The sequence below is a fragment of the Stereum hirsutum genome, assembly GCF_000264905.1.
Source record: "Stereum hirsutum FP-91666 SS1 unplaced genomic scaffold STEHIscaffold_17, whole genome shotgun sequence".
In the NCBI taxonomy this organism is placed as follows: domain Eukaryota; kingdom Fungi; phylum Basidiomycota; class Agaricomycetes; order Russulales; family Stereaceae; genus Stereum; species Stereum hirsutum.
In genome coordinates, this window is record NW_006763147.1 from 1,066,217 (window position 1) to 1,094,106 (window position 27,890).

Below are 27,890 nucleotides of genomic sequence, written 5' to 3' on the forward strand. Positions count from 1 at the left end.
TTCTACCTCATTCTACCCGTCTTTCTCTATTCTGAATTTGTATTAGACACCTTCTAGGACTATAAGGGCTCGATATATCTTGGAGAGGCTCAAAATACCGTCATGCCCATGCCTCCAGTTGCAGAGCTAACTATCGAGGACGGCCAATTTGACGATGCTCCTGAGGAAGTCTCTGGTCTTCCGTCATCTCAACCTACTGTCCAGCCAAACCTACGTGACGGACACAGCTACGTCGACGAAGCCATCCTAGAGTGGTCAGATGAGAGTCCCGATGAAGTGGAGGACACGGAAGACGAGGAGGGATCGGATGAGTTCAACAGAGTCGAGGACGAGGACTGGGAGATCGCGGAGAAAGGTATGTCTCAGTCTGGCGATTTTCTTTCATCGTTGAGAAAGGGTTGAGGCCCATCTTTTACGAATAGATTTTACGAAGCAGTACAATCGACTGAAACAACATCTGGCCGTGCATTCTGGCAACGCACAGGGAACTACGTCCGCCACGAACCATTCCTCCGCCGTGGCTTCTCTTCCTGCGGTCAATCGACCACGAATCGCGCCTTCCTCCAACCCCGTCACTTCGCAGAAGCATGACAAGACTACCGATCAGCTTGCGGCGCTTGTGAAATATTCTTCGAGGCTGGCGAAGATCGAGCAGCCGTACCAGATGGGTGTGGGTGTGAATAGGAAAGGACCGAGTTCGTATGCGAATCAGAAGGATAAATCGGACAGGGCGACGAATGAGCAGGTGTTGGACCCGAGGACGAGGATCATTCTGTTCAAGATGATCGGAAGAGGGTTGATCCATGAAGTCAATGGATGTGTGAGCACGGGTAAAGAGGTATGTGGCCCAACCCTTAACCGTCACAAGCTTTACTCACGACTTACATTGGCAGGCTAATGTATACCATGCCCTGACACCCGAGTCGGCACACGTAGCTCTCAAGATATACAAGACGTCCATCCTAGTCTTCAAAGATCGAGACCGCTACGTTACGGGCGAATATCGGTTCAGACGAGGTTACAGCCGTCGTAACCCTCGCAAGATGGTCAGGCTTTGGGCAGAGAAAGAGATGCGGAACCTCAAACGCCTGATCACCGCCGGTATTCCCTGTCCTGAGCCAATCGAGGTTCGGGAGAACGTCCTGGTCATGACCTTCCTGGGGGACAAAGAGGGCTGGTAGGTACCCTCCTTACGCCACTCCGTCAACTCTCCAGTGAACTAATTATAATAATAGGGCATCACCGCGGCTCAAAGACGCCGATATCGAGCAGTCAGAATACACGTCTTTGTACGAAGAACTGGTCCTCAACGTCCGCAAACTCTTTCACCAATGTAAACTCGTCCACGCCGACCTCTCGGAGTACAACATCCTCTACCACGAAGGCCACTTGTACATCATCGACGTCTCGCAAAGCGTCGAGCACGATCACCCCTCCGCCTTCGACTTCCTCCGGAGTGACATCAAGAACGTCGAGGACTTCTTTGGCAAGATGGGCGTGCGGTGTCTCGGGATCCGGAGATGCTTCGAGTTCGTCATCAGCGAACGATTGGGGTCGGGGTCTGGACAACAGCAACAGGACGAGGATCCTGCAACCGTGCTGAAGAAGTGGTTGAATGAAGAGCTGTCGGAATCACCCGCGGGCGAGGGTGAATTAGGACCTGGGACTACATCTACGGGTGCTGACGCTGCTTCCGCGACCTCGAACGTGCCGCCGTCCGGCTCGAACAAGGCACACGAAGACTCCGTTTTCATGCAGTCGTATATCCCTCGTTCCTTGAACGAGGTCTATGACCCTGAACGAGACGTGGATGCGGTCTTGCGAGGAGAGGGTAAGCAGCTCATATACGCCGACAGTATCGGGCTCGTCGACACCTCGTCTTCGGCTCCCGCTGTCGTTTCGTCATCGGATTCGAGACCGGACGGGGAGAAAAAGACGTCGAGAGTAAGGTTTGGAGGTGACGTTCCAGGCGGGAGTGACGAGAGTGAGGAATCTTCGGAAGGCGAGGGTGGGGAGGAAGAAGATGAAGAGGGGGAAGAGGACAGTGGGAGCGAGGACGGGGACGAGACTAAGCCGTTTGAAGAACGGAGGCCTAGAGGCCATCGACACGAAGATCGAGAGGAGAAGAAGGTTCGTAATCTTATCTATCTTCTGCACATACATACTCTCAAGCAAGCTTACTGACGTACGCCCTTTATCGTGCATTCATTTCACGTTCACAGGAGAGAAAGAAAGCCGTCAAAGCGGAGAAGAAAGAGAAGCGGAAACATAAGATGCCCAAAGCGGAGAAGAAGAAGAAAATGAAGAACGGTCGGCCATGAGCGGGTCGAGCATCCACGTTTTAACGATATACATAGGTTTGGAAGCGAAGTGACGGAGTTATCGTCTCCGACCTACACTTTTCTTGTATCACATCATGCATCAGGGCCCGTCCGTCTCGTTTGTCAGCCTCGCCTCACTGTAGCCTAACACTATTTCACTATATTGTATGTCTAGAGTACCGTGCAACTCTATTACAGAGTTTTTTTTGTGGCCCTCGCCCTCCTACAGCGACTACGAACGACCTCCTCCACGTGCGTCCCCGAGCATGAAGCATGAAGGTTGAACACGACGGATGATAAGAATACCCCTTAAGATCTACGCCGAGCCTATCCATGCATCCGCGCGCCCGTCCACCCGTCCACCCGCGCTCCCACTCACCCAATCAAGCTCAATCCCCTCCAACTCCAACTCTCAGCACTCACGCATCCGTAATACACCCATGGCTCGCATCCGTCACGAGCTTCGTATACTTATACAAAGTGCCCTGGTTAACCTTAAGCGGGGGCGCCTTCCAGGCCTTCCGTCTCCTCTCGAGTTCCTCCGCGGGAACGTCCATGTCCAGCGTGTTCTTCACCGCGTCGATGTTGATGATATCCCCGTCCTGGACGAGCGCGATCGGACCTCCGACCTGGGCCTCCGGGACGACGTGGCCAATTACGAAACCGTGGGAGCTGGTGATGGGTGATGGACGGAAAGGGGGTCGTGGTTGTGGTCGTGGTCGTGGTCGTGGATTGAGGCGATTGGGTGGGTGGGTAGATAGATAGGCGGTGGAACGATGGTGACGAAAGACGAAGACGAAGACGATTAGAATGGGGATGGGATGGGAACGAGCGGGAGTTCATATGATAGTGACGGAAGAAGTTGGACGTTAGTCAGTTAGTTAGCTCATCGACAAAGATACGATACGCAGAAGCAGCAACATCAGCAACAAGGGAGGGAGCGCAAAGCGGAACGGAACGCCAACGCGACCGAAAACGTAGAACGCAGAAAGGACCGAGACCGAGAACACCATAACAAGAGGCAAGGCACGGAAGCGGACGCAGCCAGCGCGAGAGTGTGTACGTAGGAAGACGCGTGTGAAGGCGAGCGCGGACGTGGATAGGGATAGCGAAGATAGAGTGGGACGGAGGGAAGCGCGGGCCTGGGTATTATCGTTTACGGTTCATGGAGGGGTCATGGCTCGGGAGATGTTGTAAAGTAGCGTAAGAGCGTGACCGGGGAAAGTACTCGTGTGTGGGAGTCATATGTGAACGTAGAGTGCGAAGGTCAAGCCAAAAACAGGCCTCCTCCGGCCATGAACGAAGGAAGGAAGTGCAACGCGACGCAACGAAGATGTGAAATACATGAACTCAAGGACTGCAAGCACTCACCCTCCGCTAAACCTTCCGTCCGTGAGACAGGCGACGTCGTGACCGAGACCGGCGCCCATGATCAGACTCGTGGGCTTGAGCATCTCCGGCATGCCTAATTTCGCGGAAGTCGGACATTCCACGGAGATTGCATGTATGTATGGAGGCGAGGTCCGGAACGTATGTCGTTCAAGCCAATCAGGTCCACCGTGCGAGGAAAAGAATGAAGCGGGACGAGAGCGAGTCAGCGTCCGTTCGGTTAGTCGATCAACATCCAGGTTCGGCACCCCAGATTCAAAGAGCAGAATGGAGAAAGAAAAAGATAACGGGTAGTAGTAGGGAACGCAAGCGAAGGAAGTGTGATAGCCTCATAAAGGCAAAGCAGGAGTGTATGCGTGTGTGATAGGGGATAATGCTGAAACACGAGGGAAAGCAAGCAACCAAGCACATATAGAAAAAAAAACAAGGGCAGAATAAAACACGCACCAGGACCTCCCTTCGGGCCGAGATACCTCAGCACAACGACCGTCTTCTCTCCCTTCTTGATAGACCCGCTCTCGACCGCATGCACAAAGTCGTCCTCCGAATCGAACGCGCGCGCCTTGCCCGTGAACCTGAGGCCCTCTTTTCCTGTGATCTTCGCGACCGCGCCGCCCGGGGAGAGGTTGCCTTTCAGGATGCTATGGGCACGAACACAAGTCAGTTTAGACGGTCACCCTCGATCGGAAAGCAAGGGTGGTAATGGAAGCAGGGCGAAATCGGCTCGCTGGCCAGAACGCTGAACGAGACTAAAACCGAAACCGAAACTGAACATGCACACGCACCGAATGTGTCCAGTCTCCTTAATAGGTTTATCCAGAGGCCGAATCACCTCTTGGTTGGTCAGTGACAGCTCGCCGTGCTTATGAACCCATCGCTCGAGGTTCTCGCCCATCGTTTGTCCGGTCACGGTCATGCCATTACCGTCGATGAGGTTATTCTTCATCAGGTAATGCAGGATCTCTGCTCTCCCGAACAAGCATTGTTGGGTGATGTGATTAGGGGTGGTGAGTTAGAGAATGGGCCAGACGGGATCCAAAGCGCAGTTTTTTATTAGTGAGATGAAATAGACGGAGGAGAGCTTCGTTCAGAGTTCAGGTCCAGAGTGTTCAAACGCTCCGATGGCCAAACAAGAGCCTTCATTCGGCATGGCTCCTGATTGGCCCACGAAGGAGTGTTTCGCTGCCAACTCTCCGAGACTTATTCAAACCCTGTCGTCAGAGTCTCTGAACACTCCCTCGACCCCAACTCCGAACGAGGCTAACGGCAATAAAAAGAGCGATGAAGATGGAGAACGTACTAGGAATACCACCGATCTTATAAACGTCCTCAAACACATATTTCCCGCTCGGCTTCAAATCCGCAATGAACGGCACCCTGTCCGACACGCTCTGGAAGTCATCAATAGTCAATTCTATACCGACCGAATGTGCGACGGCGATCAGGTGCAGCACGGCATTCGTCGAGCCGCCGAGGATGATCGTCAGAACCTAAAACCCCCCGCAAATCACCCAAAAACCTTGTGAGCGAAATTGAACAGCGAAGAGAGGTGGAGTGAGGGGAGACGACGTACCATAGCGTTTTCGAAAGCGGAACGGGTCATGATATCCCGCGGAAGGATGTTTTTCTCGAGAAGGTTGCGCATGACAGGACCAATGGAATCGCACTCGTCTAGTTTTTCGGGGTATTCAGCAGGGAAGGATGAGTCTCCGGGGAGACTCATGCCCAGAGCTTCAGCGGCGCTCGCAATCGTGTTCGCGGTGTACATCTGATGAACCCGTCAGTACCATGATTAGTAACTCACAACTCTGGAGATGGGGTAAGGAGGGGAGGGGGGAGGTGGGATGAGAGGGGTGGGATGAGTGTGTAAGAGGGTGCTTACACCACCACAAGCACCAGGCCCAGGACAACAATTCCGGATAGTGCGCGATCGTTCGAGTTCGGCACTCTCTGTCTGTCCGTCCTGGAGGTATTTTCCATATGATTGGAAAGCGGAGACGATATCGAGCTGGGGTGCGCCTTCGCACGAGCCTGGCCGGATCGTTCCTCCGTATACCATCAATCCCGGGCGATTCAGCCGTCCCACTACCAACCACCCAATCAGCCTCGAACCTCTAACCGTCGACGTCGAACGCGATATTCACAAGAGGGAGGAGGAGGAGGAGGTACTCACGCGCCATCAAAACGCCCGGCATATTCTTATCACACCCCGGCACCACAACCATCCCATCCAACCAATGTCCCCCCGCGGCCGACTCGACCTGATCCGCGATGAGGTCTCGGGATTGGAGGGAGAAGGACATGCCGCGGGTGCCCATGCTGATACCGTCGCTGACGCCGACGGTGCCGAATTGGTAGCCTATTATGTCGGATTTTGTGAGGGAGGACTTGATGCGCTGGCCGAGGGCGAGGAGGTGGCGGTTGCATCTGGATGGAGGGGGGTGGGATGGGGGTGAGGAGGAGATGGAGAGGAAGGAAGGAGGAGAGGGAGAGGAAGAGGAAGATGGAGGGAGGGGGAGGGGGAGGAGTGGGAGGGAGAAAGTTGCGTACGGGTTTCCTTCATACCTGTTGATGAGTCGTTGAGTTGAAGTCAGAAAGAGAATTGAACATTAAACGCGAAGCTATAAATGACTCACCATACACTCGCAACACCAACCATAGCCTTATTGAAGTCCTCCACCGTATCCACGCCTTCCGTCGCGAACAGCATGGCCTACGTGCCACAATACAAATCCAACAAATGGCCATTAACAACTCTCGTAGCGGAACGAGAACGACTGGACTGCAAGTAAAGTACTCGCCTGACTCGCGCCCTGATCCTTCGGCTGCGTAATAATCCTCGAATACCGATTCATAACCGGCTTTTCCTCCCATCTCGACACCGAAGTCGACAGGGAACGTCTCGTTATAGACGCAGCACGCAGGGGGTGGTGGCGTGTCGAGGAGGCGAGCATCATGCTGCTGCTGTGTGGCGTCAAACAAGAGTCCGTCCAAGTTCCAACAAAATTGAGCGGAAGAGGACAGACGCGCGCCAAAACACGGAACGGCGCGAGAAAATCCGGATGCCGTAATCCATCACCCATATCCATGCACATATTCCCGGCGACGCGATTGGGCCGTCTCACCTTCGTCGCCCACGTGGCCGACCATGCGAAATTATTTGATTTTCTGAGTTCGGCCGTTGCAAATTCGAGATCAGAGCGTCGGCGCTACCTCTCCGGACTCGGAGGAATGCTCCGGGGCGGTGCTGCTGCTCTTGCCAGACGTCTGACGGTCGCGATCGTGCAGTTGCGTGTGCCATTGCCATGCCTGGGCTACTACGCATTATTTCTTTTGTTTTGTCTTTCTCGGGCTTATAGACTTGGAACGAATGGTACTCATCCATACGATAAAACACGCTGATCGGAGTACGTGCTCTCAGACTGACAGACCGCCTCCCAGACAGGAGCTTTTGCTTTGTTTTTTGTTTCGTTTTATCGGAACAATCAACCGTCTCCATTCTAACTCGCCGAACCGCGGTCATATGGGCATGCCACGGGCTAGCACTTACAGGGACTGCGACGTGCGTGGAAGGAAGAGGCTTCCGAATGTGCAGCTGGTTGAAAATTCGTCCTCGGCGTCTGAGCATGACCTCGAGGCTCGAGGTGAGACAGCCGTAGGCTGGCTGACTGGCGATGATATTTAGTGTGATGGTGCCAATGGCGGGTTTGGCCTGAACGAGGAGGATGTTCTCAGGGGTTGCAATGAAGAGTACGTGGCTTGGACAATCATTTGTATGGGTGTAAGTAGACGACGGCTGGAGGGGATACTTATAAAGGAGGGAGCGAGGGACAGAGAGGGAGGGAGGGAGAGACCGGCGGGCTTAGGGCCCAGGTATAGGACATATATGAGGAATAGAGTTGGTGATGGGAACCGGGCTGACGGTGCAAGTTCACCTGTTACGGCACTGGCTTCTGCTTCTGTAAGGGCAAGAACGAATTCTCGAGGAAGGTAAGATCGAATTCGCAGTAGGACGTGCATCATGTTCGACGTTCGAAGGAAGAACTCTGCCTGCCTTCCCCTCCATTTGCGCTCGGATCCCGAATACGCGAAAAAGCGAGCGAGGCTGAGATATGGATGTGGATGTGGATATGAGCGGAGTGTAAGTCAGTCTTCGCCTATTCCCTTCCCCTCTAGTCCCCGTCCGTTCTTGTCTGTCTTCGTTTCAACTAGCGTGCCACACGGATAGCGACGTCGGTCAGCGAGCAACTGACTACCAGGACTACAATACTCGCGTCTCTTGTCTCTGCTGTGATACATCCGTCTCGTTTGTCCGTTTCGTTCGTTCGTTCGTTTGTCCGTCCGTCCGTCCGTTCCTTTTGCCCCCCGTGCCTCGCTCCCCCGTCCTCGCGTCTCATCTCGAAACAAAAGAGAAGTAGTAGAACCGGGAAGTAAAAAGGAGCGGAGGATCGCAAAAGAAAGTAACGGATCATCTTAGTCTTAGCTTTAGGTTGGCGAGCGAGCGACGGAGCAGGACAGGGCCCAACCTCGGTTTTTGCGTCCGCCAATGTCATCGGCGGAAGCAAACCTTACGGAGCGATTTGACTTGATCAGTCGACGTCTTCCGTCGCCGCCCTCGTCTTCTTTCCCTGCCTGTCCTTGCCTCCCTCGAGTCCTCCTCTCCCTCCCTTTTCCTCTTCGTCGACGTCGACCCCGTCTCAGCCGCCACTATTACTACTGCCCACGGATGTCCCCCCTCTCTAGCTCTACAACAACAACCTAAAATCACCCATCCTTCCTGGAGCATAGCCATCACAGAGACCAACGAAGCGACGCGACGCCGCTGCCGAAGCCGACTCGAAATCGATCGACGTTCCAAAACGGGACAAATCTCGAGATGGAGCGGCGGGAGATGAAGAGGCCTATTAGGGACGAATCAGCTGAAGAAGAACAAAGGCAGCCGGCGCAGAGTACTCAGAGTCAGAGTCAGAGTCAGAGTTCACAGAGCTCATCGCTTCCCAGCAGTCTCATCAGACATCTCCGTTCGCGGCCCCAATCTCCCGGAGGCAGCATCTCGAGCGCTACCGCTACGGATCCGCCGCTTTCTTCCGCTGTCGACAGTGCGGATGAGGGCGAGCACGAGCACGAGCACGAACGCGACATTGGAACAAACGAACAGAACGACGGATACGAGGACCGCGACGATAGCTACAACGACAACGACGACGACGACGAAAGAGAGGACGGGGCGGAGCGTGGACATCGACGCCGACACCGACACCGACACGAACTTGTAATTGACCGCACACGGTTCGAGCGATCGCCACCCGCCGCCTCGGCGGGCGTGCCAGTGCCACTCGTCCCTTCAATTCGAGCAGCAGCACCGGTGGTCCCAGTCCCACCTCCGCCAGACTATAATACATTCCCTGCAGCAGGCCCCTCCCGCTCCCGTCCCGTTTCTTTTTCTTCCTCTCCTCTCATGTCCGCCTTTCCTCTCCGTCCCATTGTTTCCCCGCCCGTGACGACTTCTTCCCCGATTTATTCACAAGAGAGAGATACGGATAGAGAGACGGACACGACAAGGCGCATAGACGCAGACGCGCCTGATACAGCGGCGGTAGACTTGGCGGGAGTAGAAGCGCACGAACACGAACGTCCTCCTCTTCCTCTTCCTCATTCTCTGCCTCCTCTTCCCGCCAGCTCCAGCACCAGTACCGAACGCGTCCGTCCCGGAACCCCCCCTTCTTCCGCCATGCCACACCATCTGCCTCCGCATCTCCACGCTGCTCACTCTTCCATTTCCTCCTCTTCTTCGCATCATCATCATCATCAATTGAATCCGCCCCTGCTTCCTCCGCATTCAGTCAGACAACAACATAATCCGCCTTGGACAGGAGACGTCATCCCGAACCAGAATCCAAACACGAATCCGAATCCGAATCCGAATCAGTACGCTTACCCGTATACTTTCCCGCCGCCCACGCCGCGTTACTCGCAGACCGCCCAACATCCCGCCCATTCGCAGCTTCCCCCGCCGCCTCCACCTCCACCACCACCACCTCCGCCGCATCCACATTCAGCTTCGAGTTACTGGTCCGACGTCGATCCCCACGCACACAGCAGCGGCGGTCCTTCGTCCTGGCCACCTCAACCGCAAGCCTCGAGCAGTCGTTTCGTGCCCGAGTGGCGTGAGCCTCATTCGCTCGGTGGTATAGGAGGAGGAACAGGAATAGGAATAGGAACAGGAAGTGGAATAGGAGGAAGTGGAAGTGGAAGTGGAGGAATAGGAAGTGGAGGAATAGGAAGTGGAAGGATGATGAGCGAGGAGGCGTGGCGGAGTATGCAGCAGTGGGAGGAATATGATTCGAGGATTGGGAGGGCGGAGAGTTTTAGTAGGGGCGAGGCGTGGAGTCATCATCATCAGCAGCAGCAACAACGAGAACAGTTACAGCAACGAGAACGAGAACAATTGCAACAAAGGGAACTTCAGCAGAGAGAGAGGGAGAGGGAACTGAGGGAGAGGGAACAGGAGAGATATGGGAGGGTTGGGGATCGGAGGGGGAGTTTTGGGGAGTGGGGGATGTCTGGCGGGGTTGGGGCGGGGTCTGGGTCTGGGGCTGGGTTCGGTGAATGTGAGTTGCTTCTCTTCAATTTTGACGTTTGGGTGGATATATGTGCTTTGATTTGATTATCCCAGTCAACGCGTTCACTCACTCACTGATTTTTTTTCTTCTTCCTTTCCTTTTCCTTCTCGATCGACAACAAAAAAAACGAAATGCAAAATGAATAGTACCTCCCTACGCAACATACCCCCACACCCGTCCTCACTCCCTCCAACCTCCCCCCATCCAACGCGGAATACCATACGACTACGCACGCTACCAAGCCTCCCTATCCGCATATCCCGACCTTCCCCCTCCCCCTCCTCCTCCCCCTCCTCCCCTTCCCCTCCCCTCCTCGTCGTCTTCTTCTTCGTCCCTCGCACATGGGATGCATGATCCGCGTTCGGCGGGGTTGAGCAGTTCGGCACCGCCAGGGCCGGGTGGGAGTCATTATTTTGCGTATATGCAGCAGCAACAACAACACCTTCAGCAACAACAGCAGCAGCAGCAGCAACAGCGCGCGGGATCGGGAGGAATGGGCGATCCGTACGCGTTCGGTCCGTATTCGTCTGCACAGTTCGGGCCTGGACCTGGGCAGGCTGAGAGGGAGAGAGAGATGTATAGAGAGTATAGAGGACGGATGATGTCCGGGGAGGATGATTATCTCAGAGGAGGAGGAGGAGCGGGAGGAGGAGCAGGACGGGGTGGGTATAATGATGATGTGATGTTCGTGGAGGGGTCTTCGACGGGTTTTCAGGCCGGGTCTTATCATGCACATGGACAGAGGCGCGGACATGGACAACGTGCGTCGGCGGGATCGGATTTGGAAATGGGGAGTGAGGGGGAGAGGGAGAGGAAGCCTGTTATTTCGAGAGGGTCGGGTTCAGGTGGGGGAGGAGGAGGAGGAGGAGGTGGGAAGAAGACGAAACGGAAGAGGGTGAGTGAGGACGCGAGTGCGAACGCGAACAGGGGAGGTAATGATAATAATAGTGGAGGAAGTGGAAGAGGAAGAGGGAGGACGAGCGCCGGAGCAGGAGGAGCAGGAGCGGGAGGAGAAGAGGACGAACCGACGTCTGAGCCGACGACGAAGAAGAAAACGGCGGTCGCTTGTAATTTCTGTAGAAGTGAGTTCTTTTCTTTTCTTTCTTTCCTATTTCTGCGTCTTCCCTTCCGCTTCGAGCTCCTCGCCTTCTGCATTGGAGTGTTCGCCTCCCGCATCGGGCATTTTGCCTTTTGGCTTTGAGCTTTGAATTTGCATGCCGCGCGTGGGCACACAGCCAGCCCGGATTCGTTCATCCTACTCCCATATCCCGTTCCCTCCCTTCCATTCATATATGTAACATCCCCCCGCGCTGGCGTTCCGAGGATTCGCATTCGCGCGTGGCATGCCATACACGTAAAGGACGTAAAAAGATGCAACCGATGAATGGATGAAGGGCGGATCGTCTGACTTGTGACTAACGTGTGTGGTAATGGGTGATGTGTGGCGTTTTCTCCTGTGGCGCGCTTGCCCTTTGATTCAGAGTGAACTTTGATTGATTGAGATGGTTATATATTGATACTGACGAAATCGCTTTTCTTTGCTTTCTTTGTTTGCGCGTTTGCTTTGATCACCGAATGGACCGACTCGATCATATCATATCATATCATGATTTTCGGTCTCGTCATCTCGTCACTTTGACACTTGGACGATCATATCATATCATATCATCTCCCCGCCACCATCATCATCTCTCCACTCACTCACTCACTCAACACTCACTCACTCACCTTCCGAACACCCTTCAAACAACTCACCCACCCCCACCCACCCCACCCAACACAGCCCGAAAACTACGCTGCAGCGGCGACAGACCAACCTGCACCTCCTGCGTCCGTCACGAACAGGTATGCGAGTACGTGCCTGTGATACGCAGGCGGGGGCCGGGGAAAGCGCCGAAGGGGACGAGGAGGAGGGGGGTCAGTTCGGGGGCTGGGTCTGGGGTGGGGGGTGGGGAGGGCGGTGGGGAGGGTGGGAGGGGAGAGGAGGGGAGAGGAGGGAGTGTGCAGGGACGGATGGGAGGGGAGTACGTTGGGATGCACTTTCAGGGTGGCGGTGGCGCGCCCAGTCTCGGATCAGGATCAGGATCAGGGCATGAACAATATCCGTATCCGTATCCGCATTCGGGACGAACGTACGCGCAGGAGACACAGGGACAGGGACGAAGAGGGGGAGGAGGAGGACCCCCGTTCGCGTTTGGACCTCGGTCGGCTTCTGCTTCTGCTGCTAGCGGACCTTCTTATGGCTATGCGCACGACAACGGAGGGGAGGGCGAACGTGGGTATGGATATGGGGAAGGGGATGGAGAAGCGGAAAGAGGGAGAGAGGGGCAGGGACGGGGACGGGGAGGGGGACGAGAACAGGAACGCGGAGGAGGAGGAAGAGGGATGCAGGAACGGGGACGGGGACGGAGGGTTGGCTCGGGGGTGAGTGTTCCGGGGGGATCGGGGCGTGGGAGAGAGATGTCGGAGGAGGATTATGACGACGATGATGATGGTGATGAGGATAGTCAGGGAGAGGAGGAAGCTGAGGAGAGCGAGGAGGAGGGTCGGGGGAGGAGTGGGCGACGGAGGGGACAGGGACAGGGTAAGGGCAAGGAGAGGGCTGAGGATGCGGAAGAGGGCGATGATGGGGAGTGAGTGGCCTGGGAAGCGGAGAAGCGGGAGAGTGGGAAGTCGATGACGGAGGTCTGGACGGTGACGAGAGGACGGAGGATGGTGATTCGCTCGCTCGGAACGTCGGATGTGACGGGATTGTTTAGGTTTGGGACGCTCGGTGGGGAAGGAGCGGACCTGGGCTGGGTGGGTGTGCTTATCGCTTTGGCTTTTTACGTTTACGTTTCGGTCGGACAGACGGAGGGGGTGTTGATCGCTTCGCTTCTCCCAGCCTTCGTTCCTTTCGATCCATGCATGCACGCAGATGTCTTATTTCTATTCTTATTCGCCTTTCTGGACAGTTTCTCGCCGTATGTAGCCGCAGTTGACAATGACGAGCCCCGCTTTGAAGGACGCACACGAGTCGATTGGCCGGCGGACGGGGGCGGGGATGAGGCTCGGCGCGGGCTTTGAAGGGGAAATGAAAAGCGAGGGTGAGTTTGGGCGGGGGCCTCGACCCGATCTTGAGATCCGGGGCCGATGGAGCGGGGTGGGAGGTGAGATCCGCGCGGGAGTTGTGATTTGGCAGCTGAAGGGAGGCCTGGCTAGGCACGCGGGGTCTTTCACCAACCGGGTCCGTTCACCGCCTGTGCGTTTCGTTGCGGGGATTCGGAGTCGGAAGATCGAGCGTTGTTCGTCGAATGGCCAGGCCCTCCCTGAACACTCACCGTCCTCCTGCGTTCCCTCCCTTCCCTCCCTTCCCTTCCCTCATCATCATCATCACCGCCGCCGCCGCCGTCACCATGGACGCCAACGCCTACACGCTCATGGTCGCCGGCCACAGCGCCGGAAAGACCGCGTTTCTTCGTCTTTTACTTGATACCGCCGACGTTGCACTCTCGGCCACCCATGACCAGCTCACGGACCTCGCAAAGTTCGTCCAGGGGTCCGCGAATCACACACAACACCTCCGTTCCGTGTCCGTCGATGTCGAGCATCCCGATGCATCGCATGCGACGCCGTTCACGCTTACGCTCGTCGATACGCCGAGCCTCGATTCGAGGGAGGAGATACAGGCGGAGAGGACGATTGGGGATATTTTGAGGTTTGTGGATGAGCGGTTTGTGGAGAGCTTGGAGGAGGTATGTATTTTGTTTTGCTACTTGGTTTGCTTGTTCAGTGGGTACGAGCTGACGCGAATGATAGGAATACTTTGCTCAGACGGGCGAGCACCATGTCCACCTGTGCGTACCTACCGCCGCGCCCGGCACATCCCGCTTCTCTCGTTCCTTTCAGCCAGTCCAGCCTCTCACTCACCCACTTATGACTACAGCTGCATCTACTTTCTCGACCCGCATCAAATCGTTCCTCCCTCCGCCACCGCCACACCAGCACCTCCCCCCGTCCCCCGCACCCGCACCAACAGCCTCTCCTTCTCTCACTCTCACTCCCACCACCCCTCCCTCTCTCACCCGCACTCCCTCTCCCTCTCCCACCCCGCAGACGACCCCCCTCTAATCCTCGAACCCCCCGTAACGACGAACCCCTTGCTCTGCAGGCCCGTACTCCCCCCCGCCGAAATCACCGCCATTCGAAGACTGAGCGCACGCGTGAATGTCCTTCCCGTTATTGCGCGCGCCGACGAACTCACGAATGAGAGATTGGCGGCGGTGAAACATGCGGTTAGGCGGGATCTTGCGGAGGCGGGGATTGGGTTTGGGATATTCGATGCGGATTATCCGGCACCTAAGGACGACGAGCACTCCCACCCCTCCAACAACTTTGTAGGGTCGTTGCTTAACGGCCAAAGTTCCGCGGCGTCGTCGAGCTCGTCGCCTACGAGCCCCGTCGCCCCGTCGTTTTTGAGATTACCGTACGCGCTCATTTCGCCGGATTGTTATTCGCATGGGGATGGAGTGCAGAGGGCGGTGGTGTCGAGACATGAGATCGTGGGGCAGTATACGCCTATTGGTGGACATGGGCATGGACATGGACATGGGCATTATAGGTCGACGAAGTTGGTTAGGGGACGGTTTGTGAGGCAGTATAGGTGGGGGTTTTTGGATGTGAGTTTTTTATTATTATTAGTGACGGGTGGGGACTGAGGAGGGGGAGAGAGAGAGAGAGAGAGAAGGGTGCTCATGTGTTTGTTTTTGATTGTTTTGTTGTAGGTCCTCGATCCGACGCATTGTGATTTCCTTGCGCTTCGACAGGCGGTGTTTCATCATATGGGGGTATGTGTTCTTCCACTCCCTCCGCCATCTCGTTCCCTTCCCTTCCCTTCCCTTCCCTTCCTCCCCTCTCCGCTTTCTAGCACTTTTCCTTCGTCTTTCCTCCTTCCCTTCCTTCTTCTTTCTTCCTCCGCTTTTTCGCCCCTTTTTCCTCCGTCCTCCGCTGATCCGCTTTTTCGCCCCTTTTGACGTATAACTCCCGCTGATCCGCTTTCGTTCCCTCTTCGTTGCGCTAAATGAATGACCTAATTGGACGCGACAACAGACACTGCAGAAATACACGCGCGAATATCTATTCGATAAATTCAAGAACGAAGTCCTGAGGACGACGGTCGACTCCCATTCACGAGCACAGTCGATCTCCCCGCACGGACATCTTTCACTTTCTGGTGTTCCTATCCCCACGTCTTCTGTTCCTGGGTCATCCTCCGCTGTTAATGGGAATGGGTCATCGTCAGCTATGGCTATGGTTCCCGTCCCTATGTCCTCACAGCTCGCACTCCCCCACCATCCCCACCCCCACCCACATCCGAACGCACCGCGTCCGATATTAGCCATTGAGGCGTCGAGGCCTTCTGTGCCCTCATCACGACATAGCCATGGCCATGGCATGGGAATGGGCGGGATATCGGGGATGGGGATGGGGGCGGGGATAGGTATGAGTATGGGGGGGATGGGGATAGGGATTGGCATTGGGATGGGTGTGGGGGGGATGGAGGATGAGGAGGGTGCGGGTGCGGGTGGGAGGAGTGGGTCTGCGAGTTAGTGTTTTTTTTTTCTTTGGTTCTTTCTTGTTGGTTTGATTGGGGTTGGACGGTCCACTGATGTTCGTTTTGCTCGCTATCATTTAGAGTCGACCAATAATGGCAACAACGGCAACGGCAATAACAACGGCAACGGCAATAGCCATAACAGCGGCAGCAATAGCAATAACAACAGGCAACGCAGCAAAAAGATCACCGTGGCGTGTAATTTCTGTCGATGTGAGTGTCTTTTTTGTTCGAGGACGCACCGCACAGGCTTTCGTTCTTTCTTCGTTTTCTTTATTTCTCTCTCTCTTTTGGACAGTCCTTTTTCTTTGCTCGTACACACCGAGGTCAGCCTGGGTCATTCGGTCTGCGTTTCACCCTTCGGTTTTGGGTTTTAGGTTTATCTCCCCGTCCGCACGAATCGCTTGTGCTCCTTGGAGCAGGACACTATCGAGCGTTCTGAGCGTTTCGTGTTTCTGGATTTTGATTGCGCTTGTGCTCGTGCTCGTGCATGGTTTCTTATGCGGTTGCGGTTCTTTACGCGCGTGCGTGATTCCGAAAGCACTTGTGCTTATTTGCTCGTTTCCGAGCAAGACGAGCGTTCTGAGCGTTTTTGTGTTTCCGGCTTTTGATTACGCTCGCGCTCACTTGCGGCCTCTGATGCTGTTGCGGTTTTTTACGCTCGTGCGTGGTTCTCTACGCACTTGCGCTCATTTCCGAGCGAGCGAGAGGAGCGGACTTTCGTGTCCTCCGTTCATTCCTTCGAGGAGCACAAGCACAAGCCCAAGACCTACATAGGTCGTTATCGGACATCCGAGCGTTTCATGTTTCCTATTCTCCTCTGCGGTTCCTTTCCGCACTTGCGCACTTGTGGTCATTTCCGAGCGAGGCGAGTGGGCGTCGTCTCCTCCGTATGTACCTTCGAGGAGCACGAGCACGAGCACGAGCACAAGCACGAGCGCGAGATCTAGGTCGTTATCAGGCGTTCTGGGCGTTTTCATGTTTCATGTTTCCGGGTTTTTGCTTGGGCTCGTTTACGGCCTCTTATGCGGTTGCGCTCATTCGCGGTTCATTTATGCACTTGCGCACTTATGGTCATTTCCGAGCGAGACGAGCGGATTTCATTTCCCTCCGAGCGAATGAACCTGCGACAAGAAGAAGAAGGGCCTAGGCTCTCTATACCAGTCCGTGTTCATGCGCTTTTTCATTGTACATACACGATGATGCCCGTCAATCGAGTTCAACATTCCGCGAGGAAGGAAGGAAGGAACTTGAAGGATGTTCAAGCTTTCGCGGGTCATCGAGTTGAAGCTTTCATGAGTCATCGAGCTCAAGCTCGCGAGTTGATCCGTCGCTCGAGATCGTTTCTTGTCTCTTTTCCTCTTTCTTGTCTTTCCTCTTCTTGTCTTTTTCTGTTTTTGTCTTTTTCTGTTTTTGTCCGTTATGAATGAACGAATGAACGAACCCCATCGACCGATCACCTTTCGATTCGATTCATTAATCGTTGAAGCCCGTCTTCCATCTCCGTGCCGCCGGCTTGTTTGTCTCGCTCGCGTGTCGAGTGCACGACCAGACACACTCTTTGAGCGTGTTATGTCTTTCTTTGTGGAACGTTTGATAGCGATAGCGATTTCTTTGAGCTCAGTCTCCAGCCTCGGAAACGATTGGAACCGTGGCTGAGTGCCGAGGTTTTCATGTCTTATTTTATTTTATTTTCGTGAAAGGCATGCCTTGGCTTTGGTTCGATCCCTGTACTTGCTTTTGGTTCTCGCCTCTAACCCGCTTTTTCTTTTCTTTTCTTCCCTTGCCCCTTGCCCCCTCTCTCCGCAACCCCTCCGCAACCACCCACTTACCAACCTTACCCGTTCAATAGCCCGGAAGTTGAAATGCGACGGAGGTCGCCCAGCATGCCAACAATGCGTCAAACGTTCACATACGTGCGATTACATGCCGGCGCAGAAACGACGGGGAGGACCTCGGACGCGGAGGGCGTATGGGAACGGGAGCTCCGGTTCCGGTGCCGGTTCTGCTCCTGGTGTCGGTGCTAGTGGTGCCGGTGCGAGTGGTGAAGGGGGAGGAGGGGGTGCTGGTGGTGCGTTGAGCGTGAATGGGAGAGAGAGCGGGGATAGTGAGGGGGATGGGGAGGGAGAAGGGGGTAGCGATGAGCAGGAGCATAGTCGTGATCATGAGCAGGAGTATGAGCGCGAGATGGAGGGCTCGGCGGGGGAGATGGGCATGGGCATGGGGACGGGCACGGACGCGTCGTTGAGCCCGGAGGTGTCGTCACGCCAACAGGTTCCGTCGTACCGAGGACGCCATTCCCATTCGCTTTCGCATTCGTCACAGGCGGAGAATGGAGGGGGGTATGAGTTTTCGGGTGTTCGTCATTCGCATTCGCATTCGCAGTCGCACCATGGAGAGTTTAGCGGTTCGCTTCCGCCACCACCATCCCAATCCCAACCCCAATCACTACCACCACCACAGCAGCAACAACAGCAACAGCCAATCCTCTCACTCCCGCCCATGAACGTCTCCCCGCTACAAAAATCGGACATGGACGTCGCTTCGTCATTGGAGAGGATGGGGATGGGGCCCATAGGAACGAATCTGAATATCACGTTGCCACCTGTGCCGAGCGCGACAGGGATGGGGACGATGGGTTTGTCGTCGTCGTCTGCAGTGGGGGGTGTGAGCGCGATGTCGTCGGCCATCACGGGTTCGAGCGCGCCGTTGCCCCTGCCTCTGTCGGGGAAGACGAGTCCGATGTCTGCGATCGGCAAGACGAGCCCAATGTCAGCTATGGGCAAGACGAGCCCGATGTCCGCGTCCGCGGTATCGAGCGGAGTGCCTGTCGTTCCCCCTCTCGCGTTCCCTGGCCCGCATCCGAGTTCGTCGATGGGGAGGGGTATGGGTATGGGTATGGGTATGGGTCTACCGATGATCCGGACGGCGGACGAACGAGAGCGGCAGGAGGAGAACGAGCGGTTGGCACATTCGGCTTCTCCGTCTGCGGCTTCTGTGGGCCATGTGCCAGCCTCGCCGCCGACGGTGATGATGACGACGATCTCGTCTAGGAAGAGGTCGTCGACTATTTCGGGGGGTGTGGCGGCGGGGGGTGCTAGTGCTAGCGCCAGTGCTGGGAATGGGAATGGGACAGGGACAGGGAGTGGGAGTGGGGGAGGAGGGAGAGGGAGGGCGTCGTCGAATTATGGGCCGAAGGTTGTTGCGTGTAATTTTTGTAGAGGTGAGTTTTCGTTTCGTCTTCGCTTTTTTTCTTCTCTCTCTTTCTTGTCGTGTCGTGTCGTGTCGTGTCGTCCTTCATTCGGTCTTTCCTTCTTTCTTTCGTTTTTTGGGGTAACCACCCGGATTATTGGATGGGGCTCTTTTCTTGACTCGAGCCTTCACGGATAGACTTTCGTGATTTGATATCGGCGAATTGACGCTGCCGATCAGCTGCTTGTTTCGCTCCATGCTGCAGTTGACCCTTCTCCGTCTTCTCCGCCTTCGACGTTCTGCCTTCTCCTTCCCTTCTCTTCTCCATGATGTCCATCACGGGATCCGATCGTCTGATGACTGACGTCTGGCGTTCGTTTCCGTTCTTTTTTTTTGTTTCTTTAGCGCGCAAGACGAAATGTGATGGCGCTCATCCGAGCTGCTCGAGCTGCGCGAGAAGGTCGTTGGCGTGCAATTATGTGAACGATCCGAATGGAGGGCCGGGGAGGAGGAAGTCTAATGCTGCTGCTGCTGCATCCGCTTCTTCTGGGGCTGGGGGTGCGGGATCGAAAACGGGGAGCACGACGACGGCGTCGAGTTCTGGATCGGGATCGGGACAGATGTCGTCTTCGGGGAGTGGGGGGAGTGGCAGTGGCAGTGGGGGAGTAGGGGCGTATGAAGAGGCGGAGAAGGAGAAGGAAGAGCAGAAGAAGCAGAAGCAGGCTGGACCGTATGGCAGGGGCGTTTATGAGGATGTTACGACGAGTGTTAATGGGAAGAGGGGAAGGGACCAGGAAGGGGACCGGGACGGGGGCGATGATGAAGACGATGATGAAGACAATAGAGATAATGATGAGGAAGACGAGGATGAGGATGAGGATGAGGATGGGACGGGTGGGCTCGGAGGGATGAGGGGATTGCCGCCGAGGGTGAAGGCGAAGGTCATGGAGAGTTCGAGGACGACGAGGCCGGCGATGAAGAGGATTAGGGTGGCGGGGCCGAACTCGATGAGCTCGCCGGTGGAGGTGATCAGTGGGGTGCGGTGAATTGGTTGGTTGCTCGTGTGGTGTGGACGGACTCGACGGACTGTGTTTTTTTCCTTGCTTTTTTATGTGTCTACCTATCTGTGTGTGTTTCTCTCTTCCTCCCCTGCCTGCCTCTCTGCCCTTGCCTCATTCTCACCTATTCTTTTACCGTCTCGAGCGCGCGTTAGAATGTGCCTGTCGGTAAAATACGACACGATGGGCCCGCGCGTCACGTCGTGGCTGTGATTTCCTTTCTTCCCTTTTCCTTTTCCTCTCGTTTCCCCTGCCAGTGATTCCTTTTCTTTTCTCTCGATTCCCTCTCTTTCCCCCTGATTTCTTTCTTCATCTCTGGGTTACATAGCCGGGTCGGATTAGCATTCATCGTATTGCATCGCATCGCATCGTATCGCTTTGGGATCCATTTCGAGATTTTTCTCTTTCTCTTTTCCCTCTCTCGGCTCTCTCCTTGTTATTCTTTCCTTTTTCGTCATTTCCTTATTGCACTTCAATTGATTTTCTCTTATTTCTGTTTGTGTCCACGAATCATCATCCCGGATCCCCCTTTTTTCCTGTCTCATTCCTAGTCTGCCAGTGCGCTCCGAAATTTCGACCACCATTTCCCCGTTTCCTTTTCTTTTTACATTGCCAACACCCACCGTCCACCATCCATCACTCACCATCCACCATCCACCATCCACCATCCATCCACCAGGTCTTGGTTCAGGTTTCAATTGTCGCCTATATCGACCTCTTTTCTACCGTCGTCCCTCGTCCGTTGCCCCATGCCTGCTTTTTCTCTGTCCTCTGCCCCCTTTCTCGCCTTCAACTCGTCAGTTCGCCTTCAACTCGTCAGTCAGTCACACGCTCCACGGACTGTACTCGGTGTACTTCTAGTTTTATTTCTCCTTTCTTCTCCTTTTCCTCCTTTTCCTCCTTCGTTTTTTCCTCTTTGCTAGTGATGTCAGGATAAGTAGTTCGGACACTGTTTGATAAGTTCTCGGAATGGCTTGCGATACAACTTATATTGCGTGCCCGCCGTCTGTGTTACTTTTTACTTTTTCTCACCTTTTACTACTCCTGACTTTCGGGTTCTTTGAGGAACAAAACGAGTGCCTGAGTGCTTGCGTCTGTCGGTTTGCGATTGTGAGCGGTATGAATCTTGCCATGATTCGTGAGGTGGGGCTGGGGCCACGGGAGTGCAAACCTAGGAAGGAAGCCGTGAGAACGAATGTGTTTACGCCACTTCTTGAGTTCTTGTTGGACACATTTAGACCAGCATCGGGTTGCAGGCTTTGGTCAAGTAAACCATTATTTCTACATTCTGCTCGGTAAAATTGACTACCGGCACAGCGTGCTGGGCAGACGAAAAACCGTGTATGCGTTGTGTAAAACATTTCAGATGCTGTCTGCGATTCGTGTAGTTCTGTCCTAGGCGTTCATATACATTTATTCGTATACACGTTTCTTTTTTGACAACGAGACCCGTTGAACGAGTCATCAACGGTGGTCTCTGTGGAATATTATGGTTAACAAGAAGAAGGGTAGTACGAAAGAGCCCAGACGAGAATACAGCTCAGAACATACCCAAGGTTTTTCGACATCCAGCCACCATCAAAGTTCCCAGACAAGTTCCTTCGCGATGCCCTCGAACAAATGGACGTCTTCCCGGCGAATGAGTCTTCCGCGCAATTCGAGGGTCTGGATATCTCTAGTTTCCGCCAAGCGGCGAAGTTTGGTCGCAAGCTCCCGAAGATGCTCCAGTACCATCGCCTCCGCGGCTGGTGATAGTGCAAAAGGCCGCTGTTGTTCGCGGGCGAGCTCTTGTGAGGGACTGAAATGAATATTGGAAAAATGGGGGAGAAGGGTGCTATCAGACACCAACACCTGTATAATTCCTTTGCAGTAAGAAGTGTCACCGAAGAAGAGTCGTTTCGTATTGGGGAAAACATTCAACAGCTCGTTGTATACAGGTTCGTAGGCGTCGATGGCTACGTCCGAAGCATATGTTTTTTGCAAGTCAGGATGGCTAGTCCACCGTAGGTCGCGTACTTGATCGAAGGGTAGGCACAATGAGACCATGTGCAAGATTTCGACGAGCTTTTGTATTCTGCGTGGTACAGTCGGGTCTGGTCCATAGTATCGAGATAGGGAACGGATTCTGAAACTAACTGCAAACCGTGGCTCGCAAAAGTTTTCAAGAGAAGAAGCATCCGTAGGGAGAGTATGGTCCCAGCACCGGACATGCAAGGTGCAGTCGCTTTTGCTCATTAACGTGAGCTCAGAAGTCCTCAGTCGTGAGAGTGGAGGGATAACAGGATGTAGGAGCTGTGCGATGTCCTCCGTGAGTCCATCATGAACTCGGTCCTCACGAAGGGTCACCGCGTATCGTATGGCGGCCCCACGAGGAACGACCAGGTGTCTTGCGAGCGCAGTGATGTCCGTCAAACCCCCAAACAAGCTTAGGGATGAGAGTCGAGGAAGCTGTGCGGGAGTGTGCTCCTGTTCGCAGTGTGGAAAATATGGAGGCCTCTCCGGTGATGACTTGAGATAAAGCGACGGGAAGGTGAGAAAGAGTGCCTCCAGCTGGCGCATTTCTCGAAGTGCGCCGAGTACGACTCCGAGAGGCACTCTAGAATACTCGTCGGTACTGTTCGAGCCTTCATCCAATGTCAAACTGACAAGTTGACGAAGGATCGCTGATGACCACAGAGCCTCGCATGAGAAACACCCCGCCAAACACAAGTGCTTCAAAGCGGGTGCACATCTGCTGAACAATTGACCAGGGATGGACATTACGCTGGTGTAAAAACGTCCAACTATTTCAAAGGTCTCCAGATGAGGCGCGGGCCGCAGCAGCACCTTGTCCCAGAGCGTCGTCATATCCGCGTTGAGTGCGGGTGACAAGTATAGACGTTTTGGCTGGATTTCATTGAATAGTCTGGAGGTCAAAAATTCTATGCAGCGTAACGGTTGCCGTGACTGTATGATGATAAGAGGAGCACCCTTCGAACGGACGAGCATCTCGCGCATGCAGGACGGATTTTGAATCCATAGGAGGGTCCATAGCGCAGAGTGCTCGAGCGCTACATTGCGCCATCGTCGACAGACATGGGATGCCGCAATAAGAGACCGTGTGCCAGCAGCAATCTTGGCGTCGACGTCTTCGCACGGTACGTCAGGAAGGTGTAACTTGAACACGGGTAGTAGGAAGCGGAAGATATCCCCAAGGATTTCGGAAGGGAACTGAACGACGGAGAGCAGGGTGTTCCGGCGCGCTCTGAGGCCTTGTATATAGGCCTGAGCGAAGGCGATCTCTTCATCGCAGGCTTTGATCGCGAGTTCGGCGCGTGCGACAGAGCGTCGTTCTCCATTGATGGATTTGTTTCTCAAAAAGGCTCACATGGACTCGGTTTTTATCGTACCGATGAACTTCAGGATATTTAGAACTTATCGAGAACTGATCTCTATATAGTTCAGGCCCGGTCCTTGATCCGCTGCAATTCGGCCGTACAGCTCCCCTGCCTTTGGTATCACTCACAAAAAATGTGGATACAGGATACTTGGACACATATCAAGCTCATACATGAGCCTAGCTCATTGTTGTAAGGGAGAATCGTGCGGTGCGGGTTTGAATCAAGGAGAGGCTTTTTGTGGCGCTCGGTGCCATACCACCTTTTGATCTTCCCATAATGCATATCCACCTCGGGGGTACCCTGTGTATTTTATTCTGAGGACCATAAATAATAGGTACTCTCAACCACAAAGCCAACAACTCGAATGAGTATGGTGAGGGACGTGAGAAAATGATTTGACCCAAAGTGGCGGATCAATGAGTGCATGTGGGCCTACACTGTACAGGTTACGTTCAGCGTAAATTCGTTATCACGCATCCAAATATTTCCTAGAATAAGTTTCGATGAATTCAAAATATAGTTAACGCTATGACTGTCGGGGCCACAATATCTTCTCGCATCTGAACTTCCTTTGGCCACAGCCATGGCCTACGAGGCAGTCGCCCCAAACCCACCACCTCGACTCGCCGAGAGCTCCTGGCCTAGCTTATATCCTAGCACCTAAATCACATCCCAGTCCACTCAGTCGAAGCACAGGGCAAACAAACGGGGTGGAGTGAAGACGAGACGAGACGTACCTTATCCCAATCGATTTTCTGACGCGTCAAAGGCAGAGCTCTCCTGAGCCCCTTGAAGGTCTTCTCTCCCATATCCTGATACGTATTGTTCAACGCTGTCTGGTACTTGCTTTCTTCATCTTCGATGAGTGCTAAGATCTTCGAAGCCGAGGGACCAGGCGAAGAGGAGGATATTGTAGGTGGGAGGGAGATGGAAGCGGTGTGTTGGGTTTCGAGTTGGACCTATCGGAGATATTTAACTCAGTTTGAGTACCGAGGGAGCTGAACGGACGAGTGGAAGGAACGTACATTTCCCTGCTCGTAATAATGGACGTTCAGCAGAAGCCGACCCGAAATTGTCTTCGCCTCCAGATCGACAACGTACTCTGACCGCCACCGACCTGACCAGTAGTTGTTAGGGTTGTACTTGTTCGCGACGACTTGGATAGTGAAATGCGTAGATGATCCTGGGGTAGAGAAGACGGAGGCGACGCCATCGTGGAAGTGACCGAAGAGATAAGTGAGTGTGGAAGATTCAAGTGCGGCGCTGAACAAATGTACACCGCGTTAGATCACGAGTGTATGGACCCAGGGATTCTAGGACAGAATGTTACCGGAATGGCTCTGATTCAGGGTTAGGTTCATGGGTCTCCGGTTCTGAGGATTCCTGATGGTGGACGTCGATGAGTACAGTAAATAGGAGAGATAGTAGGGGAGACGCACTAAAGCTACATGGTCAAACACAAAGGTCGTCTTCGATCGTGGATCCAAGAATCTGTTCTCCTCTCCTTCAACCTTCGCAGCGGTGCTGACGATCGACTAAACCAGAAAAGTTCCATCCTCAGCATGTCATGCCAGACCTGTCAGCAATGCGCGTACTTGATGGTTGACGCCGGGCACATCTGCCACAATGAATTGTGCGAGGTTGTACTCTTGAAGGGCGGGGTAGACACCTCCTTGAAGACTCTCGTCGTCCGAGATAATATTCCGAACGTCTATGGATAGTTCACGAGTGAGTGAGACCTTGAGACAGCGTGTACGCGCAGTTGCTGACCGTTTAGCACATCATTGATCTCTCCCGGCGGAGATTGGAGAAGAAAGCGGGAGACAGCCTCAATTCGATACTCTGTATCCATGATTTACGAGTGATAAGAGACTGAAAGCAAGTCGAGAGAGCGGAATTGGAGAGCGTATGTGGTGGTGGTGGTAAACAAGAAACAAGTCGCGCTCCGAACGGATCTAGTCCTGCATAGCAGTTTACCTATTTAGGAGAACCCATCATGTCTCCGCCTCGATTCCAACGTCCAAGTCCACGGTGCATGCCGACGAGTAAAGATAATGTCGTAAATCTGCACAGTGCCGTGTAGATGATCAAGGAAAGATGCAGCAGAAATTACAGTACAAAAGATGAACAATTCCGACTCTACATATACATGTGGCGCGCCACGCAATAGAAGACAAGTCCATGCACGTCGACGTGGCTCTACCGCCTCACATCTTACTCTTCGAGAACTGCTCCTCCGTCACTCCCTTACCCATGGCCGCAGTAGACGAAACACCGCCCGTGACCGTCTTGAGCAAGCTGTCGACATACTCTGCTCCACTCCACTATTATGCATCATTAGCTCTGTGGCCCAACTGAAAAAGTAAAGAGGGAACGGCAGGCTAACCTTCTGGTGCGTCAACATATCCGTGCCGAGTTCTCGTTCCTTCCTCTGGACAAGCTCGACGTAGGCCTTCATACCCTCCTTCGAGTACTGTCTTGCGAACAGGTCCGAGATGTAACCGTTCGAGTGCAGACCACCGAGCTATCACGACCAAGCAACATTATCAGCACACGTCACGACAAGCCATGAAGCACAAGAAATTGAGTGCTAAGAACTCACTGTGATGAACTGCCAAACGAAGCCAAGCTTCGCCAACTGCCACACGTAGTCCTGCATCTCCGTAGTTCCCAAGCCCGCCGCGTCCCAGTTGAAGCTCGGACTCAGATTGTACGCCAACCACTGCTGCGGGTACACGCTATGCACACCCTCCGCGAACTCTTTCGCCTGCGCCATAATCGGACTCTTCGTCTCCATCCACAAGAGGTCGGCATATGGGGCGAAGGCGATGGCGCGGTTGATAGCGCACTGGGTACCGCCCTGGTAGCGGTAGTATCCCTCCGAAGTCCTAGGCGCGTCCCAGTCCCAGAACGGAACAGTCTTCAGCCCGAATTCTTTCTGAGCGATGGCGAGAGCGGTAAGGTAAGATGCGTGGGAGATGCGCTGGGAGAACTTGGAAAGTGTGTCGGGTGAGGCGTTGGTTTGGGATTTGAGTGCGTCAGCGAGAACGGTGGTGAAAAGTTGAAGACCAGCTGCCGCGATCCACTCGTCCTCGATGGCTTGCAGTGTGTCGCCAGTCTTCCCCTGTGCCTCAGCTTCGATCATCGTCGTCACCAATGGCTTGAGACTAGCGTTCGTAGAGCCAAGAATGAAGGCGTGGTCCCGCTCGTCGACGTTCGTCGTGATTAGCGTCGCCGCCTCCGAGTCCGTACGCGCAATGACGAGGTTCTCGACACCCATAATATCGAACTGGAGCCGGATCGCCACGAGTCGGTTGATGTGCTCCTGGATGGGTACGAGCACCTTTCCAGCCATATGACCACACTTCTTCGTTCCTGCGGCCTGATCCTCGATGTGTATTCCGGCAGCACCCTTCTCGACGAACATCTTGGCGAGCTTCATGACGGCAGTGATGCCTCCATGACCAGTATCGGCGTCGGCGAGGATAGGACGGAGGTAGTCGATGGGTGGTGTGGAGGAAAGTTCGGAGTCAGACATGCGAGAACGGGCTTCACGTTGTTTTCGGTCGTGGAACAGCTGAGCCATGAAGAGGTGCTCGACTTTGCCGGGCACGGTACTGTATGGGTAGTCTGAAGGAACGAATGATGAGATTTCTTGAATCGCTGGACGACATATTCCTGTGCTTACCAGCAAGATCGGGACCTGGCTCATTCGAACTCGAAGCAGTACTCGACGACTGCCAACCCGAGACATAGACGGTCTCGAGGTACTTCGCCATCTGCGTAATCTGCACCGGATCTAGCCTAGCAAATTGTGCTCGGTATCAACACTCTATTCAACGAACGATGAAAGGAGAAAAGAACGTACGCTCCGTAGGTATGCGATGGTGTCCCATTCTTGAAGTGTTCCGAGAAAATACTGAAGGCCTTCTTGCCTTGGAGATCGGACGGGTAGGATATCGGGATCGTGCCACGCTTTGAGACGACTTGGGCAGCAGTATAAGGACGCTTGACCTTAGCGAAGCGAGGGCTCTGTATGTTCGTCGTTAGCCATCAGGGTGATAATAGCATTTGTAGTTTGGACGCACCTGCCACCATTGCTCCACTTGCTTCACCTCCGCTTCGAATTGTACTTTTTCAGCGTGCGACATGGTTCACGATACTTGCTTCAAGATACCCGAGGAGTGTGTGATACAGATTTGGGATGTGCAGAGAGTTTGTTGAGCCAGAGATAGGAGTATGGCCGGGAGGAAGGATATTCGAGTCGTGGAGGGGTAAGCGGGTGTGCCATAGATCAGAGCGACTCAGCCTTATATACAAAGCACTCAAAACCA

General features: G+C 54.2%; 5 protein-coding genes across 5 annotated transcripts; 2 read left to right on the forward strand and 3 right to left on the reverse strand.

Moving 5' to 3' along the window:
- Positions 1–13: 13 nt before the first annotated feature.
- Positions 14–6,699, reverse strand: STEHIDRAFT_104147 (dihydroxy-acid dehydratase). The gene is made up of 15 exons (XM_007309401.1): positions 6,512–6,699; positions 6,347–6,423; positions 6,261–6,275; positions 5,884–6,137; positions 5,593–5,795; positions 5,284–5,478; positions 5,011–5,200; positions 4,496–4,673; positions 4,158–4,351; positions 3,693–3,786; positions 2,221–2,993; positions 1,236–2,128; positions 894–1,177; positions 423–838; positions 14–355 (listed from the first exon to the last, which is right to left on the reverse strand). The coding sequence occupies exons 1-11, from the start codon at positions 6,665–6,667 to the stop codon at positions 2,741–2,743; spliced, it is 1,809 nt and encodes a 602-aa protein (XP_007309463.1). The 5' UTR covers positions 6,668–6,699; the 3' UTR covers positions 14–355; positions 423–838; positions 894–1,177; positions 1,236–2,128; positions 2,221–2,740.
- A 1,887-nt stretch (positions 6,700–8,586) lies between these two features.
- Positions 8,587–12,970, forward strand: STEHIDRAFT_171947 (uncharacterized protein; the record flags this gene model as incomplete). Its single annotated transcript, XM_007309402.1, has 4 exons — positions 8,587–10,321; positions 10,480–11,228; positions 12,117–12,178; positions 12,208–12,970. 4 exons carry the CDS (start codon positions 8,587–8,589, stop codon positions 12,968–12,970), a joined length of 3,309 nt encoding a protein of 1,102 aa, XP_007309464.1.
- Positions 12,971–13,626: 656 nt separating this feature from the next.
- Positions 13,627–20,833, forward strand: STEHIDRAFT_171948 (uncharacterized protein; the record flags this gene model as incomplete). Its single annotated transcript, XM_007309403.1, has 8 exons — positions 13,627–14,067; positions 14,132–14,169; positions 14,259–14,991; positions 15,097–15,159; positions 15,422–15,917; positions 16,008–16,139; positions 17,779–19,149; positions 19,524–20,833. The coding sequence occupies 8 exons, from the start codon at positions 13,627–13,629 to the stop codon at positions 20,162–20,164; spliced, it is 3,915 nt and encodes a 1,304-aa protein (XP_007309465.1). The 3' UTR covers positions 20,165–20,833.
- A 3,017-nt stretch (positions 20,834–23,850) lies between these two features.
- Positions 23,851–25,475, reverse strand: STEHIDRAFT_86055 (F-actin capping protein alpha subunit). Its single transcript, XM_007309404.1, has 7 exons — positions 25,327–25,475; positions 25,152–25,267; positions 24,996–25,091; positions 24,887–24,939; positions 24,582–24,819; positions 24,294–24,515; positions 23,851–24,216 (listed from the first exon to the last, which is right to left on the reverse strand). Exons 1-7 carry the CDS (start codon positions 25,406–25,408, stop codon positions 24,145–24,147), a joined length of 879 nt encoding a protein of 292 aa, XP_007309466.1. The 5' UTR covers positions 25,409–25,475; the 3' UTR covers positions 23,851–24,144.
- Positions 25,476–25,477: 2 nt separating this feature from the next.
- On the reverse strand, positions 25,478–27,825 carry STEHIDRAFT_86057 (isocitrate lyase). The gene is made up of 6 exons (XM_007309405.1): positions 27,645–27,825; positions 27,425–27,588; positions 27,245–27,360; positions 26,159–27,186; positions 25,943–26,080; positions 25,478–25,880 (listed from the first exon to the last, which is right to left on the reverse strand). Exons 1-6 carry the CDS (start codon positions 27,705–27,707, stop codon positions 25,764–25,766), a joined length of 1,626 nt encoding a protein of 541 aa, XP_007309467.1. The 5' UTR covers positions 27,708–27,825; the 3' UTR covers positions 25,478–25,763.
- Between the last annotated feature and the right edge of the window lie 65 nt (positions 27,826–27,890).

Coding starts and splice junctions, on each gene's coding strand:
- STEHIDRAFT_86057 (XM_007309405.1), bottom strand. CDS start 27,707: ATGTCGCACGCTGAAAAAGTACAATTCGAAGCGGAGGTGAAGCAAGTG. Junction 27,361..27,424: donor CCATCGCATACCTACGGAGC/GTACGTTCTTTT, acceptor ACAATTTGCTAG/GCTAGATCCGGTGCAGATTA. Junction 26,081..26,158: donor TCGTTTGGCAGTTCATCACA/GTGAGTTCTTAG, acceptor TGGTCGTGATAG/CTCGGTGGTCTGCACTCGAA.
- STEHIDRAFT_86055 (XM_007309404.1), bottom strand. CDS start 25,408: ATGGATACAGAGTATCGAATTGAGGCTGTCTCCCGCTTTCTTCTCCAA. Junction 24,940..24,995: donor TGTTTGACCATGTAGCTTTA/GTGCGTCTCCCC, acceptor GTCCACCATCAG/GAATCCTCAGAACCGGAGAC. Junction 24,820..24,886: donor CCTGAATCAGAGCCATTCCG/GTAACATTCTGT, acceptor ACATTTGTTCAG/CGCCGCACTTGAATCTTCCA.
- STEHIDRAFT_104147 (XM_007309401.1), bottom strand. CDS start 6,667: ATGATGCTCGCCTCCTCGACACGCCACCACCCCCTGCGTGCTGCGTCT. Junction 6,424..6,511: donor AGGATCAGGGCGCGAGTCAG/GCGAGTACTTTA, acceptor TGTGGCACGTAG/GCCATGCTGTTCGCGACGGA. Junction 2,994..3,692: donor GACGGAAGGTTTAGCGGAGG/GTGAGTGCTTGC, acceptor ACCCATCACCAG/CTCCCACGGTTTCGTAATTG.